We start from the raw sequence: 20216 nt of genomic DNA on the forward strand, positions 1-20216 counted from the left end.
GACAGATTTCTAAAATATTTGTGGTTTCTTGTTTTTATCCTAGTACATCTGGGGGTGGTGGTAGTTTACAATTAGGTCTTACTTTGATATTTTGGGCTTTGAATCTTATTCTTTTTGGTCATTTTTGGACTTTATCTCGTACAATTTGTATATTTTTCATCTGTATTTTCACAGTGTGTATTTGTGTCTGTGGAAACACTGTTGATTGTCCTGCATTAGGCAGGGTATTTTTGCAAAAGAGAGTCACGCTATAACAGATAAATAAAAGTTTCATCATAGAAAGGAAATATTGGTATTATTGACACTATTGATTAAAGTTCAGTAACTAAATGCATCAGAATCTTTACAAGTTTCAGTAGCAAGATCAGTTTAATGTTTGATTAGATGTGCTAAGTAGAAACGTGATTATCAGGCCTCTGGTGAATTTTACATGTTCAAATCAGCTGTTCAAAGAGTTTTCATCTTGCCTAATGACACCAGAGGAAGTTCTTCTGCATCAACAAGGAACTCCACAGACCTGCGTGTTCAGCTAACTGTTGATTCTAAATTGCCTCTGTATGTGACGTAGAATAAAATACTAGTTCATACACAAGCGTGCATGCAGAAGGTGTGGTTAAATGACTCAAATTCAACTCACAGAAGTTCTTCCTACCAAAAAAACTTATGTTTAAAACAGCAGACATCTTTTTTTCCTTCACATATTTCCATTTCTCCTCTTCCCTAATCAGTTAGGTCTTTCATTCTTTTATTTTTAACCCAATTTCCTCCATCCTGTCTTTTTGTCTTTTTCCGCCTCCAACTCTGAATGAATTCTCACTAACTGATCCCTAAACCGGGCCTTGTCTCGCCCCTGATTTTCTCGTTTTGTCTTCTTTCATACTTTCTGTTCATCTCTCTCTTGCTGAGACCAGTGCACTGTGTGCCTGAGTGGATTCAGCATGTGACATCAACACTCTGGCTGTTAAACAGAGCTGTGGCAGGTGGGATTGCTGGAGCCCGTCACTTTCTCTCCTCTCTTTCTCACTCTCTCTCTTGCTCGTTCCTCATCTCTCAGTCTGCTCTTATTCACTGTGTATGGGCAAAGTGGGATAACATGGACACTTTGGGTCTTTTTATGCTGCTAATACTTCTGTTTTTCCAGTGGATGCCTGCCCTTGCTGCTGGTAAGGTGAAAATTAACATAATAACGGGCATCATGTGAGATTTTTGGCTTTGATTCTGGTATTTGATGGTTTGGGTTTTCCAGTTTGAGCCTTAGTAGAAGAAAAGTAGTAATTTCCTGATCTATCTTTTATCCTCTGCCTTTTCTTTTTTCAAAGTGAATTTTTAAATTTGGTTTAACCAAAACAGAAATTTCAGGAATTTTTTCTCTTTTGTTTGTTTTTGTTTTTTTTCAGAGGAAATCACCTGGACTTACTCTGGTAAGTTCAAGTTCCCAATGTAGCTCATTAAAAAACAGATTATTTTATTGAGTGATAGTTAGCACAACATTGTCTAGATTTATGGTTAGAGTATGTTAGATATCTGGGGCAATTGTTTTTTGTTTGTTTTTTGTTGTTTTTTTAGCACTTTAAAAATAAGGAGCAAAGTCCTGAAGTCAATTTTGTAATGACCTGAAAACAAATAGAGACATTTCGTACAGTTTAATGTGTAATCCATTACGCAATCTAATCTGATAACATCAAAGACTTGCACAAGTTTTGCATGAAACAACTAAGCAGGGTTTTCACCTGCTTGGCTGCACATGTTAAATCTGGATCTCTAAAATGTTAAAATTCTGGTAAAAGCTTCTGTAACTGGGGTAGGATTTAGGTCTTCCCCTCCCATATCTTCCACCCTTTCTCCCTCTGTTTTTCCCCTTCTCTGTATTAGTTACAGTTCAGCAAACTGGCATGAGGGCAGCAGCCACACAGAGATGATGAAGGGGTGGGTGGAGGCCGGTTGAAAGGAAGAAAGCTAGAAAAAGCCTGAGAGAGAGGCTGACTGGGAGAGAGGCAGGTGCACGAAGATGAGTGTGTTGGACAGAGCAAGGGAGATGGGACGGAATGAAGCTAAAGCAAAGCAAATCGCACAGTGTATTGTTGCAGCGCACAATATCCTATGTGTTTATTGTGTTGTTGAGGCACACTGGCTGCCTATGCTGCAGACAAAGACATTGTGGGAATGAATGGGGTGCACAGATTAGCACCCTTTGCATGTATTCAGGAGAGCAGCACTGATATACAGTACATGCAGAATACACAGCAAACTTTAGAGTCTGTACCAGGAGGCAGATAGTGTATATACATGTGTGTCTAGGTCTTATTATACTGGATATAGAGGCAGACGACTGTAAGATTGTGTTGCAGTACATACGGTGTGTTTACTAATGCAGAAAATCAGTTTTTATTAAGCACAAGGTTGTGAAGTGGAGAATCACTTGATGTCAGAGATTTGTCTTCACAGGAGTTTAGAGACAATTAAGGGAAAGTCGGTGATCTCCTCATCACCCTCTCAATGTGTCTTTGTTTTTAGCTGCATTCAGGGCGGTTGTAGCATGCTTTGAGAGGTAGGGTGGGTGCATGGGGGTCATAATTTTCGCCTCCAGTCACCATGGAGACCTCCATGACAACCAGTTAGGGGGCTGCAAGACTTTGAAGTTCTTTGCTGTGAAGAGTAGCTAGTGAGGGGCAGTGGGCATTTGGCAGATTAGAGAGGGCAAGGTGGGGGTTACATGGAGACATGGAGAAAGCAGTGGGAGTGGACATGTGGTATGCGTTTACATAATTAATATCAAGTCCCCTCCTCAATTCCTCAATTTCTGTGTGTTTGAGTGTAAACAAAGCCTTCTGAATTTACTGTGTCTATGCAGAGGAAGTGTTGGTTTTGCAGAGGTATAATGTGCTTTTAAACACAGAATCAGTGAACCTACAGCTGCAAATAACATGACAGACCTTGCATTTTTGTGTGTAAAAGGTGTCAGTGGTGTGCCTGTTTTCTAAAGCATTCCTCGCTTTGCAATTGAAATTCAGGTTCTTTGACTCACATGTCGCTCTTTCTCTTTCCTCTTTTCTAAGTTTCTTTTATCGTGCAATAGAATAGACCAGTCTCTTTTTAATTCAGTGAACCCAGGCCTCAACTACCCTCCTCTCCCTCAGTTTCTTTCTCAGCGTATCTCTGTCCATCTTTCCATTAAATTCTTTAAAAATAATTAATCTTAATACTCTTTAATCTTTTATACATTAACAGATATTACATATTAGATATTATGTGAGCAGGGGACCAACATTTCATAGTAATTTCCTATGGAAGCCAGCAAAAATATCTGAATCTTGTACAGGTTATTATATACTTTGTTTTTCATGCTCATCAGGTTATAATTATATAAAATACTGACACTGTCATTCAATAATCAAGTCAGTAATTATCAGTGCCACAACAATGGTTTTTCCAGAATTTACCATCATCTGCGTTAACCATCCAAAATTAAGCATCACATTTTATAAAAAAAAAAAGAAGCAATTTTAATGGGTTTTTTTACATAGCTGTAGGAATTTACTCATAGTACAAATATAGTATTTATGTTTTTTAAAAAGCACTGTATTTTATGAAAAAATGGACTCTCATCAACAATCATAATGCACTTTGTTAAATTAGAAGTAATTTTATAATCTTATCTATCATTGCACATCTATTGTACATGGTTTATTTGTTTATTTATGTTTTGTGTCTCTTTGACCACAGATATCTGCATTAACTAGCTGTTTAGTAGCAAATATCATCAACACATATCATTAGTAATCAGAAAACACATATTACTGCTTTTGTGTTTTTTAATGTTGATATTTTAAATCTACTAAGTAATAAACAGAGTAGCCCCTCAGTAACCTTTGTATTAATATGTTTTGATCAATTTGAGCCTTACGAGGCACCAGCATCACTAGAATAACATTATTTATGCTACAAGAACCAACACTAACACTAAGAAACACACACAAAGCAAAGGTCTAAGAGTCCAAAAAACTAAAAACAAGTCTTTCCAACTCCTCACTCATTCCTCATTCAATATGCGATCATGCCCACACTGATTTATGAGGAGTCTGACAAGTAAGAGCCCAACATGGTTAATGTGGTCATGCAAAATATGAAAAAAGACACTGCGCTACTATTATTTGTGTTAATTAAACAACTACGTAATGTTAAACGAGTGACAAATAAATATATTAGGACAAACAAATATTACCAGACATTCAAAGTTGGGTTAGAATATATCCCCTCAGGTGACAACCAACGTTGATTAAGCAGTTGATCCACTGCTCTGGTTAATAAAAATTAATGCGGTGCTGATTTCTTTGATTCATTGCTTAGATCCATTTCCCTGCATGTTTGTATTTTTTCCAGCCTTTTTTTAAAAAAAAATGTGTTTGACAGTAGAGTTAATTCAATACAGTAGAAATAGAAATGTTTCTCTGAACAAACAGTTTTCAGTTATTTAGACTGTTTTAACAAAACTGGTTCAGGATTGTCCTGCACTGTCAGCAGTGGTGGCTTTTATCAAAGGCACATAAATATTTGGATGTGTGCATGTTTTTGCCACGAGCCTGTGAACCTAAAGAGCACATAGAGGAATAATTGTTCTGCATAATTAGAGATACATCAATAGAAGCTTTTCACTGAGCCAGTGAGCTGTGTGATTGAATGACATCAGTGTAACGGTCTTTCCTCTGTCAAAGGCTTAGTCGGCCAGAGTGAGTGGTCAGAGTATTTCCCGGATTGTGGTGGTACCTCACAGTCTCCAGTTGATGTGATGACCACGCAGGCTAAATACGACCCCAGTTTGATCCCTGTGACTCCGCTGGGCTACAGCCAGCACGGCAACCAACCCTTCACTATGTACAATAACGGACACACAGGTAACTTTGGCAGCCAGCTCATTTCCCGTTCCAGTTTTACGGTCTGCCTGTTTATACTGGAGTCAGATGTGGTCAGCAAACTTTTATAGCTCATTTTACTTTAGGAGATTAATAAGAGATGACTTGCAACTTTCCATTTTTATATCCACTTTTAAAATTGTAGATTCTCATTATACACTTTCCTAGAAACAAGTCACCAGTGTTGTTTATTTCTCCATCAGTGGTGATTGAACTGCCAGAATGGATGGGACTCGGGGGGCTGCCGTGGTTCTTTACAGCCATACAAATGCACCTCCACTGGGGCAATGACGGCCCAAGTCCCGGAGGCAGTGAACACACCATTAACGGACTGAGTGCAGATGCAGAGGTACATTTAAACACATCTGACTGTTAACTACCAGTAACCACACACATACAGTTAAAGTAAATATGAAACTCACCCACAATACATGATGCGTCACTTAACATAGCATGGACTAAACAGATTTGTAATATAAAAATTAATAATAATAAATAAATGAATAAATAAACAACAAGGACCAGTATAAAGATGTTTATTCATTCATTTATAAATATAAAGACAAATATTTTTATAAATATAAAAGTTTTTTTCAGCTGATTTAACATGTATGTAAGACACACTTGTGTAAAAAGGTTTTCTTGGAATCTGCCATTACATGTGTGACATACACAATTAAGCAATGTGCATGTCACACCAAATTCTGTGGCAGCATGACGGCAGGCAGATTTCTTGGTTACAAATATGTGACTACACACAATATGTATCAACAATTACAGCAGTAAATGTGTGAATTTGCAGATGGAAATAGTCACAAAGAAATTCATCGCTTCCTCTCGCGTGCATAAAACTATGTAAAACGGCTGTGCTACAACTATTACTTTTTAATTAAGTAATAGTCAAAAAGACAGACAAAGATTGATAGAAAAACACTTTGAGAATTAGCAGTCAATTCAGTTATTTTTCTATCAAAAGTGAAAAAAACCCAACTCTCTTTTTAAAAATGTATCTATTTATCTTTGGCACATGCAGTAAATGCAGTAAGCATTTAACTAAAAATTGACACAATTAAATGAGAGACTTTTTATATTCTCTGATAAACTATTTTTGATTGTGTTTTTCATTTTTTAGTGATGATTGAGATTATATAAATATTTGTTTAAACATAACATATTAATAACAAATATATAATATACCCTCCTATAAAGATAAATGTTATTTTAACAAATACAATTATTTATTTTTGGAATTGCATCGGTATATTTAAAGATCTTCTTATATTTTATATTTAAATCTTTGTGTCACTTTTTTGTTGATTTAATTTTGGTTTACTGTGATAATGAAACAGCCCACTGACGAGAAGCTAAGGGGGGAAATGACATCCAAGAAACATTTGTGTTGATTTAATGTTAATTTAAAAAAAAATACAGAATTTAAAAGAGGGAACGACACGAGTAGGTGACCGAATAAAATTTGGAAAGAGTGAACAAGGTAGAAGAAAGAAGGTAAAAGAGTGGAGTAAGGATGAAGGTGAGCTGAATATAGATACACCTTTAAGAAAAGGACAATTATCATTTTTTAAAAATGAACTTGGCATTTGGGCTTTTACAGCATAATGAGACATTTCAGTGCTTTTCAGGATTGAGTTTGCATCCAGCTTTTTCTGTCTGTCAGTTTTAAACCCAAGCCTCTCTTTGCCCCCTTCTTCCTTGTCAGAGTGAATTTTTAAAAATACTGCGTGTCCTCCTACTCCCTCCAGCTCCATGTGGTGCACTACAACTCTGAGCTCTACCCAAACATGTCTGCAGCGATGACCCAGAAAGACGGTTTGGCTGTTTTAGGAATTCTCATTGTGGTAATGAAACAATTTTGTCACACAGCAGCTATCCATATAATCATAAAAAAGTAAAAGGTGTAAATCTTACACTCATTAGCTGGAATATTTTTGAGCATTTTAGTGATCATTTAAGCCCGACTTTTCCCAGACAGGTGAGGAGACAAACCCGGCGTTTAACAACATCCTCAACTATCTGAGTCGCATCAGGCACGCAGGTAAGTCTTCTTCCACTTCCACTTTATTCCTAAAGCACTTTAAAACAAGAAAACAGCTAACCAAAGGGCTTTACAAAAAATACGAGAACAAAAATAAAACCATAAATCAGCTATAAGTGAATACATAGGAGCTGAAGAACATTAGAAATAGTACAGGTGCATACAAAGGGTAAAAGTTTAAGAGAGAAACTCACACTGGGTCAAAGCCAAGGAGAAAAGGTGTGTTTTTAAAAACAGCGAGAGATGGAGCCTGCCTGGCCTCCAGCTATAGCTCATTCCACATTTTAGGAGCAAAAGCTGCAAAGGGTATTTACACATTTCTTCTTCTCCTTTCATCCATAATCAGACCAGAAAGCGTTCATCCCAGCCTTTGACGTGCAGTCTTTGCTTCCTGAGGATCTTGGGCAATACTATCGATACAACGGCTCCCTGACAACACCGCCGTGCCACCAGAGTGTTATCTGGACCCTTTTCCATAAAAGGGTTCAAATCTCAGTAGCCCAGGTCTGCACATCTAAAATCTCTAATCTCTAAACAGTGCAAAAAGAGAACAAACATGCCTCATTTTTTGCTCAGCTAGTTATGTTTTTCCTCACTAATATGAAACAGGTCGATTGAGCATATTGAGTACAACATTAATCCTATTTTTACTTTAAAATCAAAGTGAAATGTATTATTTTTTCATGAGGCGACCGTGGCTCAGGGGGTTGGGAAGCGTATCTGTAACCGGAAGGTCACCGGTTCGATCCCTGGGCTCTCTGTCCTGGTCGTTGTGTCCTTGGGCAAGACACTTTACCCTACCGCCTACTGGTGTTGGCCAGAGGGGCCGATGGCGCGATATGGCAGCCTCGCTTCTGTCAGTCTGCCCCAGAGCAGCTGTGGCTACAACTGTAGCTTGCCTCCACCAGTGTGTGAATGAATAGTGGCATTGTAAAGCGCTTTGGGTGCCTTGAAAAGCGCTATATAAAATCCAATCCATTATTATTATTATTTTTTTTATCATGATAAATATATGTAAAAACATATCTCACAGAACTTATTATCCCTTTAAGATAACAAAACATTATCTTACCAACAACATATTTACCTGTTTAGACATGTTATGGCTTCCTGTGGATGTGATGAGTGCATCCTGCAGCTGTGCAATGCTCATTGGTTGTATCTGCCTCTGATGAGAACATCAACCCAGCATGTCCCAGGCAGACATATCAGCACTAAATACTGGCCGAGGAGCTGCCTGCATATGGTCCAGAAAATCCTGTCCTACTCCAGCAGTGTTATATTTTCTTTATTTGTAACAGAAAGTGTAAACTTGGAATGTTTTTGTGACTTTGACTTAACTTTCAGCACTACACTATAACTGACAGCTTTTATTCTACCAGAAGGATATAAACTTGCTTTCCGCGTGCAGTCTAGAACTCAGTGTAACTGCTCTTCTTCTCCTTTTTATCTCTCCACTCCAGCTGCTGAAGTTGGAGAAAATCCTTTACTCCAGTAAAGCTGAAGAACCAGACAGGATGCTGCTGCAGGACAACTACCGTGCAACACAGCCACTCAACCACAGAGTCATCTTCACCTCCTTTTCTGCAGGTCAGACAGAGTAACTACAACCAGATAATTAAAAGAGACATGAAATTCTCTCTTTCATGTTGCTGTGGTGCACAGGAAGTCACATATTTGCATATGAGCACTTAGAAAAATGGTACTTGGTTAGAATATTAGCAGAATATTCTTTTTAGCCTTTCAGACTGAAGAAATGCAGATTTGGGACAGGTCGCAGCCAGTCTGCTTTGAAGTGTTACCCCACTTTAGCCCTTCTACACTGAGTGATTGTAATGCCAATCTGCTGCTCGTGATACAAAGAACAATGAGTACAATAAAGTCAGTGGGTGACCATGTAGAGCAAAGCAAGCAATTAGTACAATGTATTTAAAGCGTGAAAAGTGAGGAGAAATGTGGGAATACTAATGATTGCCGGTGATTTTGTTTGAGAGACAATAACCTTAGGATGGCATGATTAAAGAGAAAAAGAGAGAGAATAAGGGGAAGTGATGGAAAAGGAAAAAGTGTTTCTTTGCAAGCTTATTGGAGAAAAGGATTTTTTAGAAACTGAACACTGTCTCCATTGTAATCGCAAGAGAAGAGGGAAGAGGAAAAAGAGACAGAGAGAGAAGTGAAAGAGAGAGACAGAGTGGCAGACAAAAACAAAGGAGAAAGAATTTGTGTAAAATGCTCATTGTAATGAGTGGCTGAACTGGAAAGCCTGTGATATCAGCACTCTTGAAAAGGCAGCAAGACTGAGTGGACATAACATTTCACAACACTACGAGTTGAACAGCAGATACTGTCAAGATAAACCGATTGGTTGCTCCGTGTGAGACGAAAAATAACAAAATGATTATTTATTCTGTATTTTGTAGAATCGGGGAAGGAGCTCTCGTCTGGTAAGACTAGCAGTTATTTCCATGCATATCTTTGCTGTCACTTTTTGTAGAATTGCTTTTTTAATTCGCTGAATTGCTTTATTTCTGTATTTCTGTTCACTTTTTATTGCTTTCCTGTTTGTCTCTGTGGTCATCCCTGCAGGAGAAGTAACAGCCATAGTGATAGGAGTGATGTGTGGCTGTGTAGGCCTGGCGGTTATCGTTCGCTTCATCGTGAAGACAATACGGTAAAAGGTTTTTACTGCATTGCTTCGTGATTTCCATAGTCTCGTTGCTGTTTTTTCTTTCCACTCTTTCAAAAGCACATTGTGGTCTTTCTGTTTTTCTTTTTGGTTTCACTTTACTGTTTACCTGTAGAAACTTTGGGGGGGATCGCCTCACTCCAACTCCTTTCTCTTGGCAGATTTTTTAAACTCCTCCAATTTGAAGCAGTCGTGGTAAACAGGTGCTTTACCTGACCTGAATACTGACAGAGCTTTTGGATAGCACTGACTGTGTCGGGCGTCCTCAGCGCAGATCTTGGATCGGCTTATAGACATATTCATTCTGTTTTCGATCCCTGTGAATGAAAACAATGGTGATCTCATAGTAATCTACATATAAATCATTAATTACAGTATGCTGACAAGCAGACATAAATTAGAGTCCAACGAATACACTGGCATGGACAAAACTGTGGATATATTTTGATTTAGTTACAATATCAGATGGTTTTAACTTAAATATGATCATTTTTACCATTACCAGTGTTGGTTGGGCTGTAATAGAAATGTAAAGAAAGAAATGAAAAGATAAAATTAGCACTAAGATCAGTGCTGGGAATAATCCGATCCTTTGACCTCTGCTGCAATAACATGCCTATTTCATAATTCGCTGCCTTCTCTCATGATTACCACTGATTAATGAAAGTATGAGCTCTTCCCATGCCCGAGCGATTTAACTCTTCCCCTTGGATGCCTGCTATGTGTAAACACTGTCTCTCTTTTTTGTGCTGAACAGTTTCTGTCATATTTGAGGGCTTTCTTCCAGAATGACTGGGTGTTTGTGTCGGCGGTGGTGGTGGTTGGGGGGGGGGGGGGGGGGGTGTATATAAATAATATGCACTCAGGTGTCAAACCTCATCAACGATGGTACAGCGGAAGTCGTCAAATGTTGTCTTCATGGGGGAAAGAGCTAACATCTTCACTGCTTTCTTCAGCGCTTCTCAAAATGGATTATTAGATCCCTCGAGGAGTTTGGGAAACCATCAGCTTTCATTTTGTTAATCTGCTTTAAACTTTACATTAAAATCTCATCTCCGGTCCCTCAGACTAACGAGAGCACAGTGGGAAGAAAACACTTGCATACAGCCTCTTTGAAATGTTAACTCTCTGTTTTGTTCTTCTGTTCCTGTCATGTGATTCCATCTTTTGATCTTGTGACAGCTCTACCTCTAGCTGGGATGTCCTGCACAATAACCGGCCTGCTCCCATGCCAAGGTCACTGTTCAAAATTATGACCCCTGACCTCAAAACTTTAATTTCAACCTCTCAGACGTAGTTTATTCTTTTTTTAACCACCTATTCACAATAACTTATCCTCATGAGTTAGACATTCTTAGAGTACCTACTAAAGACTGTGAGACATTTTAACTTCCAAGAAAGCCTCCAGAGTACAGTTAGAATTTCTTAAACATCTGTCATTAGTAAGAAGAGTAGTCCTTAATCCTAAAGTTTTAGGTGTTAGAGTTCTGTCCTCTGTCTTCTAATGTACTCAGTGCTCACTGGATACATACGTGACTGTGTTGGACTGTCTCTTAAACTGTAAATTTACATGGGAAGGAATAATAATATCTGTCTCTACTGGCTAAAGTTTAGTTGATTTAAAGTGGCAACAGGAAACTTTTCATCATTCGCTGCTCTTGCGAATAGCTGATAGCTTTCCATTTTTAAATACTCTTGTGTTTTAAACCAGTGTAACAACGTGAGAACACAAGGATCCACTAGAGTCTGAATGGCACATCAAGGCTTTCTGGGGACACAACCTCTGATTTCTTCTAAATGCACTGACATTTCTGCACAGAAGCTATAAGGGGGCCGACTGTGCATGTTTTTCTAGGCTGGACCAGATTTTTCTCTGCATTATGGTAGGCTCCTTACCTTACGATATAAATCGCCATGAGGCAACTACTGTTGTGATCTGATACTTTATAAATAAACCTGAACTGAACTGAAATGCATTTTACTGAAAGGTGTTAATAGTATTTTGTCAGCCCCAGCAACCTGCTTCAGTAACCTGACACAGCTTCTGTGTTGGATTGCATTAGATCACATGTTTAATGTTTCCCAAACAGAGTAAAGCTGGAAGGAAATGAAAAAAAAAAGACAATACATTTTTATACCATAACTTTTCAACTCTATGAATGCGTTTTATAGTATTACATGGCAGTTTATATGACATGACCAACCTGAAAGACAGGATATATATCCACAGATTCTTAAAGCTTCTGTTACGACATCTGAATGAACTGCCAGGACATTTATATGAATGGGGGCTTGTTTACTCCACCTCTTTCCCTATGACAGCTGCAATAGGCTCCAGCTCCTTCCTGTGACCCTGAACTCAAGTGGAAAAAATGGATAAGGATAGAAGGATATTTATATACATTTAAAGCAAAATGTCATTAGTATATCCAAAATATGTGATGAAAAAAATGTACTCTTGCTGTACTGAAACATGACAATGACACAGTAAATCCAGTGGGCATCCTTTGTTACATGTCCCCCTCTGCTAGTTTATTTTCTCTTGACTCTACTAATTTATCCCCTGCCCTCATAGGTTCCTAAAACACCCGTGTTTGATCATTTTTAGTTTTCTTTTTTTGTTTTTTAATCATATAATGGAGCCTTACCGGGGCTGAGCTGTATTTTTGGACAAGGAGCGACCTCTTCTGGATAAACTACACTGACATTTAAAAAAAAAAAAAAACTGTCTGAGAAGTTTTGAAGTATGTGCGATTAATCGGTGGGGATAACTCTTCGCTTTGACGTTTCAGGACAAAGGATTCAGAGAAGGAAAAGGAGGAAAATCAAGACATGGCTATGAACTCGACTTCAGAAGCAGAAAAGAAAGAAGAGTCCTTGCTGTCACCTCAGAGTGTGCCCTAGCTCACAGCAACATCAAACACTGTCCCTCTCATCAGTGAGTTTATTGCTGATCCACATCTCCTCAGGGGAGAGGAAGCAACATGTTTTTACTTTATCATTTACAAAACGCTAAAAGAAGAAGGAGCAGCTTATGAAAAAAGCGAAGGGACTTGGACACAGGAGAAGCCACCTGCTGCCCGGACCATTTCTGTCTGGCGTATGACATTTCCTCAGTTTGCACAGGGAGCAGTTGGTGTAAATATGCAGTTTTGCTGGGGTTTTTTTCAGGTATGGCTCATGCATGGCTGGAATATATGACCGACTCATGTAAATACTTTGGGGGATAAACATTCTGTTGTTTTTATCACAGTGGGGCGGTATTTTATCTGTTCACTTTGTTCTTTGAACTGTAAGCACACGTCACTTGGCACATTAATAATCCTAATTAAAATTATTTTATTTTTCACTAAAACCTAAGAATTGAAGAAAATTTGATAACAATGCACACGAGAGTTGAAGCAGGTTTTATTTGTATAAAATACACGATATCGGAACATTTCTGGCTCTGAACTGAAATCAGCAGATTTTGTTGTAAATCAGTTTTATTTATGTGCATTTAGTTATTCCATCGAGGGTTTGGGTGCTATACGTCCTCTTTATGTGTTTGTTTTCAGCTAACTTGTCAACATGGACACCACATTAAAACACCTGAATGTCAAACTTGCCGATTCTTGATTACATATGACCGCGTGTTAATATCTGGCTCACAAAGTGGTTTTGCATGATTGCATGTGATCAAGTAAGAAGTGTTGAGAGCTGTGGAAGTTTGAGGATGCTGCTTGACATAAAGTTTTCCCTATTCATTCACCTTAACCCTAACCATAAAAAGTGAATTCCTAACCCAAAATATCATGGCCATTGTGTGTCTTATCTGAAATCATGAGATGGAGCAGTGGGCCAGGACAAAACTGTTCATGATGCAGCAGAGCCACGTGTCATATTCATGTCATACAACCTGACAGCTGCGAGGCAAGGCTGTCTAATTTTGTTTCCTCTGCCTTTCCTACTTGAGGTGGAGGGTGCTTTCACATCTGCAGAGAAAAAATAAAAAGACTGAAGAGGCACTTTTGATATTTGATACCGAAATGTAACAAACTTATTTAGGCATTTTTCTTAAATGAAGTAACATATCAGCAAAAAGAGTAACGTGTGTGTTCATGATGCAAAATACTACACCAGTAAAACACTTAAAGCTGGAGGTGTCTCTGGATTGTAGTGGTTAACATGGTTGCTTAGTAAGCAGAAGGACACTGGGTTGATTCCTGCTGGAGACACAAACCTGCTTCCTGGGCCTTGTGTGTTAAACTCAAACGTGCTGACGAGATCATGATGAGGGTGCAATCCAACGGAGCTTTATTATGAAAGCATACCGTACACGTGACCAGCTGCACATGACATAGATCATTCCTGAAGACTGCAGTGACAACATATGACACCTATGATTTGTTTAAGAGTCATGACTGATACCAGTACTGATACTGGTAGTACCAGTAAATTAGAGGAGATTATGGTCCCCATGTTTTCACTATGGCCTGCTCTCTTTGTGGAACCACAGCAAAATCAGCTGAAAAGACCTTCTTAGCTTTATGTGTATTAATCAGATTTGAATGAACATAAACGTGTGTTTAATGTCACAGTTGTTTTGTGCTCTGGAGGCCTGAAGATTAGATCACAACTCAGATGAAAGCGAGAAAAGACAATGAGGAAGTTTGGTTACACTTCACTTACGAAAGCGAAGCCATTCAAACATCTTCTGATCTCATTAACCCCTTTTCTTTATTTGATGTTAAATTTCATGGATTTAATATAAAAATATAAATGATTTATTTCAATCACATATACAGTGGCTTGCAAAAGTATTCGGCCCCCTTGAACTTTTCCAAATTTTGTCACATTACAGCCACAAACATGAATCAATTTTAATGGAATTCCACGTGAAAGACCAACACAAAGTGTTGTACATGTGAGAAGTGGAACGAAAAACATACATGATTCCAAAACATTTTTTACAAATAAATAACTGAAAAGTGGGGTGTGCGTAATTATTCAGCTGGAGCTGTTTTGCAAAGAAGAATGGGCAAGGATTTCAGTCTCTAGATGTGTAAAGCTGGTAGAGACATACCCCAAAAGACTGGCAGCTGTGGTTGAAGCAAAGGTGGTTCTACAAAGTATTGACTGAGGGGGCTGAATAATTACGCACACCCCACTTTCCAGTTATTTATTTGTAAAAAATGTTTGGAATCATGTATGATTTTCGTTCCACTTCTCACGTGTACACCACTTTGTATTGATCTTTCACGTGGAATTACAATCAAATTTATTCATGTTTGTGGCTGTAATGTGACAAAATGAGGAAACGTTCAAGGGGGCAGAATACTTTTTGCAAGCCACTGTATATGAGATATGATTTCTTCATTTGTAACATATTCTGACTTTTGATGACATCTCAAGCAATTTTAAGTATTCCTGTGTTTCAATCTTAACTATAATTTACGCTGACTATGATGTCAGCTGATTTATAATTGAAAGGTCACGTCTGCAGGAACATAGGCTAGGCTATCAAAACAGAGACAGTGATGTATCGGTTGAAACATGATAATAATCTGCATAATTAAATTAACGTGTTACAAAAAGCAGCCCTTCAATGCAGCAGACTCAGACAGCGAGTAGCCAAAATAGCTCACTGGACCTTTAGTATTTTATAGCAGTCACTGGATCACCTTCCTCTCCACAATCACTGCTCTGTGGTCGGCCTTATGTAATGCACAAGTTCTGGCCACTCCTACTCCTACGGCACAGAGAACTGAAAGACAGCGCAGTCGTCTCACATCTGGAGCTCTTTCACTTCTATATCTCACAGAAGAACCAGCAGCTGCCAAAGGTAGGAAGTTGTCTCAAATAAGCAGCGGTTTTCTACTTCTGCTCCCGTTTTCATGTTTTAAAAACTGCACAGACAGTCAGCTGTGGCTCTGTCGCTAATTCAGCTGCTTTTTATGTACTGTTCAGCGAAAAGCTGTAACGTGTTTGTTCACGACTTCTTTATAGCTGCTTGATAACTCTTCTCGCTCTCTGCAGGACCGCTGGGTAATGGCTGCTCCCAGGACTTACCTCTCGCTTGCCGTCTGTCTTTTTCTGGGACATCAAACTGTTGCCATAAGCGATGCTCCCTGCCAGCTCTCCACTTGGAAAAAAGGCTTCAAAACCTTCATGGATCGCCACGTTCGCAATGGAACTCCTACGACCCTTGATCAAAATGAGTGGTTTAGTTACATTAAGAATATCGGGGACTGTAGCAGACCCACACAGTCCTTCCTTGATCCAAAGGAACTGAAGAGGGTGAAGGCCGTCTGCTCAAAGAATGGAGGAAAGACGTACAAGGATAACCTGTGCATCAGCCAGCAGCCTTTCACCTTTGTCACAGTGAGAAGTGTTAAGGACACCTGTGGTATCAAAAGTGTCCAAAAGGACACCAAACACCTGATCCTGGCCTGTGAAGTGTTGGACAACGAGTGTGTGCCGGTCCATTTTGAGGGAAACCCCACGAACCTGAAGCCTGATAACAATGCCAAAGCCTGCCAGGACCCCAGGATAAGCCATGCTCCCAGCTTAAAAACGACATGGCTCTGGTTGTTGTTTACTTTGTTATTCCTTATAAGCTTTTTTTAAATTGATTAATTAAATGTTATGGATTTGTTTTTGTTTTTTTATCTGAAGGCTTTTCAATTCAGTTCACATTTCAGTCATGAAATTTGATTTGGAGTTTCTGACTTCAAAGCAATATTAAAACAAACCAAAAAAGTCAAGTATTCAGTTATTTAAAGATGGATTTTTGTAACAAATGTTGCTACTTTTTTATGCATGTACTGCTCAGGTGAGTCTGTCTATGAGTTTGATTTGAATAATTTGATTGTGGACATGGCAGACATGGTGTGCAGGGTTTGAATAACAACAGTGGTCTCTTGAGACTGACTCAAAAATAAAATTATTGGTGCTAAATTATGAGCCCATGAAGAGTAAATTTAATAAAAATTCTCAAAAAGCAACTGCAGGAATTTTTCTTTCATCTTTCTCTGACACAAACTCAACGAATCGCCCCAATCCATCCACGTCTTTTATTTTAATCCACCAGTAGTTAGTGATTCATGTTTACAAATGAGGTAGATGACAACCATGTGAAGATTGTGTCTCTAGATTTGTCTTGTTTTAACTGATTTGCCTGCTAATTAGTCCACAAAAGCTACAGTGAAAGTGCAGCAATTAGACAGCAAACCCATTCAAGCTGCACAGAAGACTGATAATAACTATTGTTTGGGTGAGCTTTGTTTGGAGCAGCTGATATATTTATTATACATTCATAACAAGAAGTCTCGTCACACCAGTAGTTCAATTTCAAAATTCAAGAAATTAATATTTGCTTTGTTCTTCCTTCCAGCAAATTAACCAAATGGGTTTGTCGTCTGTCAGTGATGAAAGTATCGGTACCTCACTGTGTGTACACTTATTGCATGCGATGCAAAAACCACAGGAAATATCAGACCATGAAGACGCGTGCACTTGAAACTCAAATTGCTCATCACTATGCTGAATAGCTTAACATGCACATGATGGCAGTTTAACTAAATGAAATAAGAGTTTTCAGGTGTGGTTAAATACAGATGTAGTCTGAGATTAAGAAAAAAAATCAGCATATGAGCTGCTTTCAATCACAATCTTAACACATCTTTGCCACAGTGCCTCTCTGGTCTCTGCTGATTCAGATTAGCACCCTCTGCTGGTTTCTTCTTACGTTCGACCTCCTGAGATGAGAAGTGGATCCATAGGTTTGCCAAGCTGACTTCTTTCTACCTCTTCAGGGGTTTTTTATACTTTTGAGGATGTAGTCAGTGAAGTGACGTATCTTAGACGCAGCTTGTTAATGAAAAGGGAGAAAGGTGTCACAGAAATCTAAAATAAATTGATTTTACACACAAATGGGTTGAGGGGTTCTCAAAAAGAGAACAAGAAGAACCACAAGCACAGAATCATTTATAGGCACGTTATTTACAAGTTCACAGGTTGCAATAGAGATTGTTACAGTTCACAGGCACTGCTATTTTTTGCGAGTGTGTTTGTGCATTTGGTTATGATCTCTGCAATTTGAGTTCTTGGTGTTGCCCTCTGATAATAAAGGAGGGTTGTGGCTATTTATGTGGCCTTCTCTTTAGCGCTGCCCTTCCTTGGCGTCTCTCATCTCATTACGTGTGATGGCTGCACTTACAGCCACACAGTGGTAATATCACCATGTTAGTGTAGAGGCTTATAAGTAATATTGCATTCACATTTCTTTCTTTAAATATAGGAATTTATTTACAGAACAATAAATAACTGGTTTTGGTTTAGAATTCATTCACATATCCACATAACACTGCATTCTAAAATAAGTGCGCACATTTTAGTTTACACTGTTATGTATGATTAATCTTTTGTTTTCTGAGTTACCTTAGTTGCAGCTGTTCCAGTCCCTTGATTAAGGAGCCAAGAGGTGGAAAAGGGGCGGAGCGAGGTTTAAAGGAAGGCTACAAATTGGTTCACGCCATAACTCGGGACCATGGGGGGGAATTGGAGTTCATTATGTTTGGTTTAGTTAGGTTTTGTGTGTTTTACCCCTTTTCCTGTTTTTGTGGGCTGATCAGCCACTATTTAAGTTTCCCCTTTGTCTCGTTAAGTTAGGTCAGCTTGTTTGAGTTATCAGTTGTGTTGTCAACTTTGAGTAGAGTTTTGTTAGTTTGACCTCTTTTATGGGCCCAAGATTTTGATTCTTTTTGCATGAGTTAACCAATTATGTTTTTTGGGTTAAATAAAAAATCATTTTTTGGACTTTAACCTGTGCCTAAGTTTCCTTCACTGCTCGGTCCATCACATTACGTCTGTGCACTAGACCTCTGTTTTTTCCGGTTGCGTGTTTTCTTTTTTTTGTTACTAAGTGATGTTCATCAGGCAGGCAGTAGCTGTCATTTATGTGTTAGGGCCTTACAAGCCAGCTGTAATAAGTCGATTACATGTTGCATTAAAAGATTACAGGGAATCAAAATGAGACACTATGGAGCCTCCCATTCAGCCAGGTCAGCTTGGCACAGAGATGAGAAGAATGTTAAAAGTTTCCATTACAAAGAGGCACTGCTGCATTTTTACTGCACTTATACTGACATGGGTGTTTGCAAGGGAAAGGTTTAAAGATGGGAAAAGAATAAAGACACTACAGTCCTTGAGTCAGTGATACAAAAGTAGACCGTTTCCTTTTCTTCATTTTTATTTGACTTGTTATCCACCCTCATATGAGACCTTGTGTATTTAATTTAAGATGCACCTTTTCAGCTCTGTCATTAAACATATTTACAACAGGGTGGGTGTTCCAAAATGATACAATATACAGCAACACCAATATTAAATATTGCAAGCATGTATCTCCACTCTGAACTAAACTATGCAGAATAAATATGAAATAGAAACTTACTGAAATAAGATACTTTGTGATATACGAGTCATTGTTGCTGTTGAGGGGTCACCATTTTCCTGAGTTTGCATTAGAATTTCCCCAAATTGCCCATTCAGCAACAAATGCTGTGCCCACGTGTGCACCATATTTACAGTTTTCTACTAAGCCAGTTCACTGACAGTGTTAACTCAGGCTGATGAAGGTTGAGTGGGCTGAAAGCCTGTCTCAAGTCAACCACAGGCCCCGCTGCATGAGCCAACTGTCAGGTATATTGTGGCACATGGCCCACATAAAACCTGTCACAACCAAAGCCTGGCTCAGCTCAATATTTTTGTGCCAGCATTGGCAAACAACACTTTTCCCATAATAGAGCCAGAAATGCCAAGTAGCTCGGATTCAGCTCAAATCTGTCTACCGGCTTTGTGGTGATTGGAGCTGACCTTTTATTATTCTCATTTTGCACTTTGTGGTGTTAAATGAACATTAACAGCATAAGAGCTAACTCGCAGCTTTGACATAGCCTTCTTAAGAAGCTCTTCAACAAATTAAGGCCTGGGTGAACTGCTGCCACTCTGTATCACATTAAAACTGGTTCTCAGAGAGACAAAAACACAAACAAAATTATCAGGATGACTTGTGGGGGTTGGGACTCCACCTGTCCCTGCAGGCGCATGAGCAGGCCTGCAGTCACGCAAAGCCGAGGGCACTAAACTCCTGTAAACACTAATAACAATAGTTTGATTAGTTACAGTAGGCTCACATGCCCAGACATCTTCTACGTCTGGAGCCAAAAGGTTATAAAGAGTTTGAAGACTTAGACACAGCACCGTCAGTTTGCCACCACCAGATGGCAGGAGAGTTGCTCATTAGGCTACTCACCAAAATCCCAGGATCCAAGCAAAGCCTGAGCATAACAGTACAAACAGCCTTCAGGCTTAAATTCATTTAAAAATATATATGGTTCCTTCATCTTTTATTCTAAAAGAGAAAGACTTTTAGTTGTTTAGAGTCTTTTTAGGCACCTACAGCTACATCCTGTGAGATTTCATCGGTCATGTATTTTATTGCAAGTCACATCGTATGAGCCTAATAAACTTGGTTAGAATATAAAGTTTGATGGTAAACTGCAGAATGACAATACTTAAAAAG

The 20216-nt window shown here is 38.8% G+C and overlaps 2 protein-coding genes across 2 annotated transcripts; both read left to right on the forward strand.

The window, feature by feature from the left end:
* Window positions 1-1048: 1048 nt before the first annotated feature.
* Window positions 1049-13714, forward strand: ca14 (carbonic anhydrase 14). Its single transcript, XM_085366513.1, has 11 exons — window positions 1049-1163; window positions 1398-1421; window positions 4713-4892; window positions 5114-5259; window positions 6671-6766; window positions 6897-6963; window positions 7310-7467; window positions 8427-8553; window positions 9384-9407; window positions 9550-9634; window positions 12442-13714. Exons 1-11 carry the CDS (start codon window positions 1094-1096, stop codon window positions 12551-12553), a joined length of 1089 nt encoding a protein of 362 aa, XP_085222639.1. The 5' UTR covers window positions 1049-1093; the 3' UTR covers window positions 12554-13714.
* A 1680-nt stretch (window positions 13715-15394) lies between these two features.
* LOC146623002 (uncharacterized) lies at window positions 15395-16626 on the forward strand. The gene is made up of 2 exons (XM_085365601.1): window positions 15395-15473; window positions 15668-16626. Exon 2 carries the CDS (start codon window positions 15680-15682, stop codon window positions 16256-16258), a length of 579 nt encoding a protein of 192 aa, XP_085221727.1. The 5' UTR covers window positions 15395-15473; window positions 15668-15679; the 3' UTR covers window positions 16259-16626.
* Window positions 16627-20216: the final 3590 nt, after the last annotated feature.

This window comes from Diplotaxodon limnothrissa, linkage group LG11, assembly GCF_057381915.1.
Source record: "Diplotaxodon limnothrissa isolate DT_005_m linkage group LG11, D_limnothrissa_male_GT1.1, whole genome shotgun sequence".
Taxonomy (NCBI): Eukaryota; Metazoa; Chordata; class Actinopteri; order Cichliformes; family Cichlidae; genus Diplotaxodon; species Diplotaxodon limnothrissa.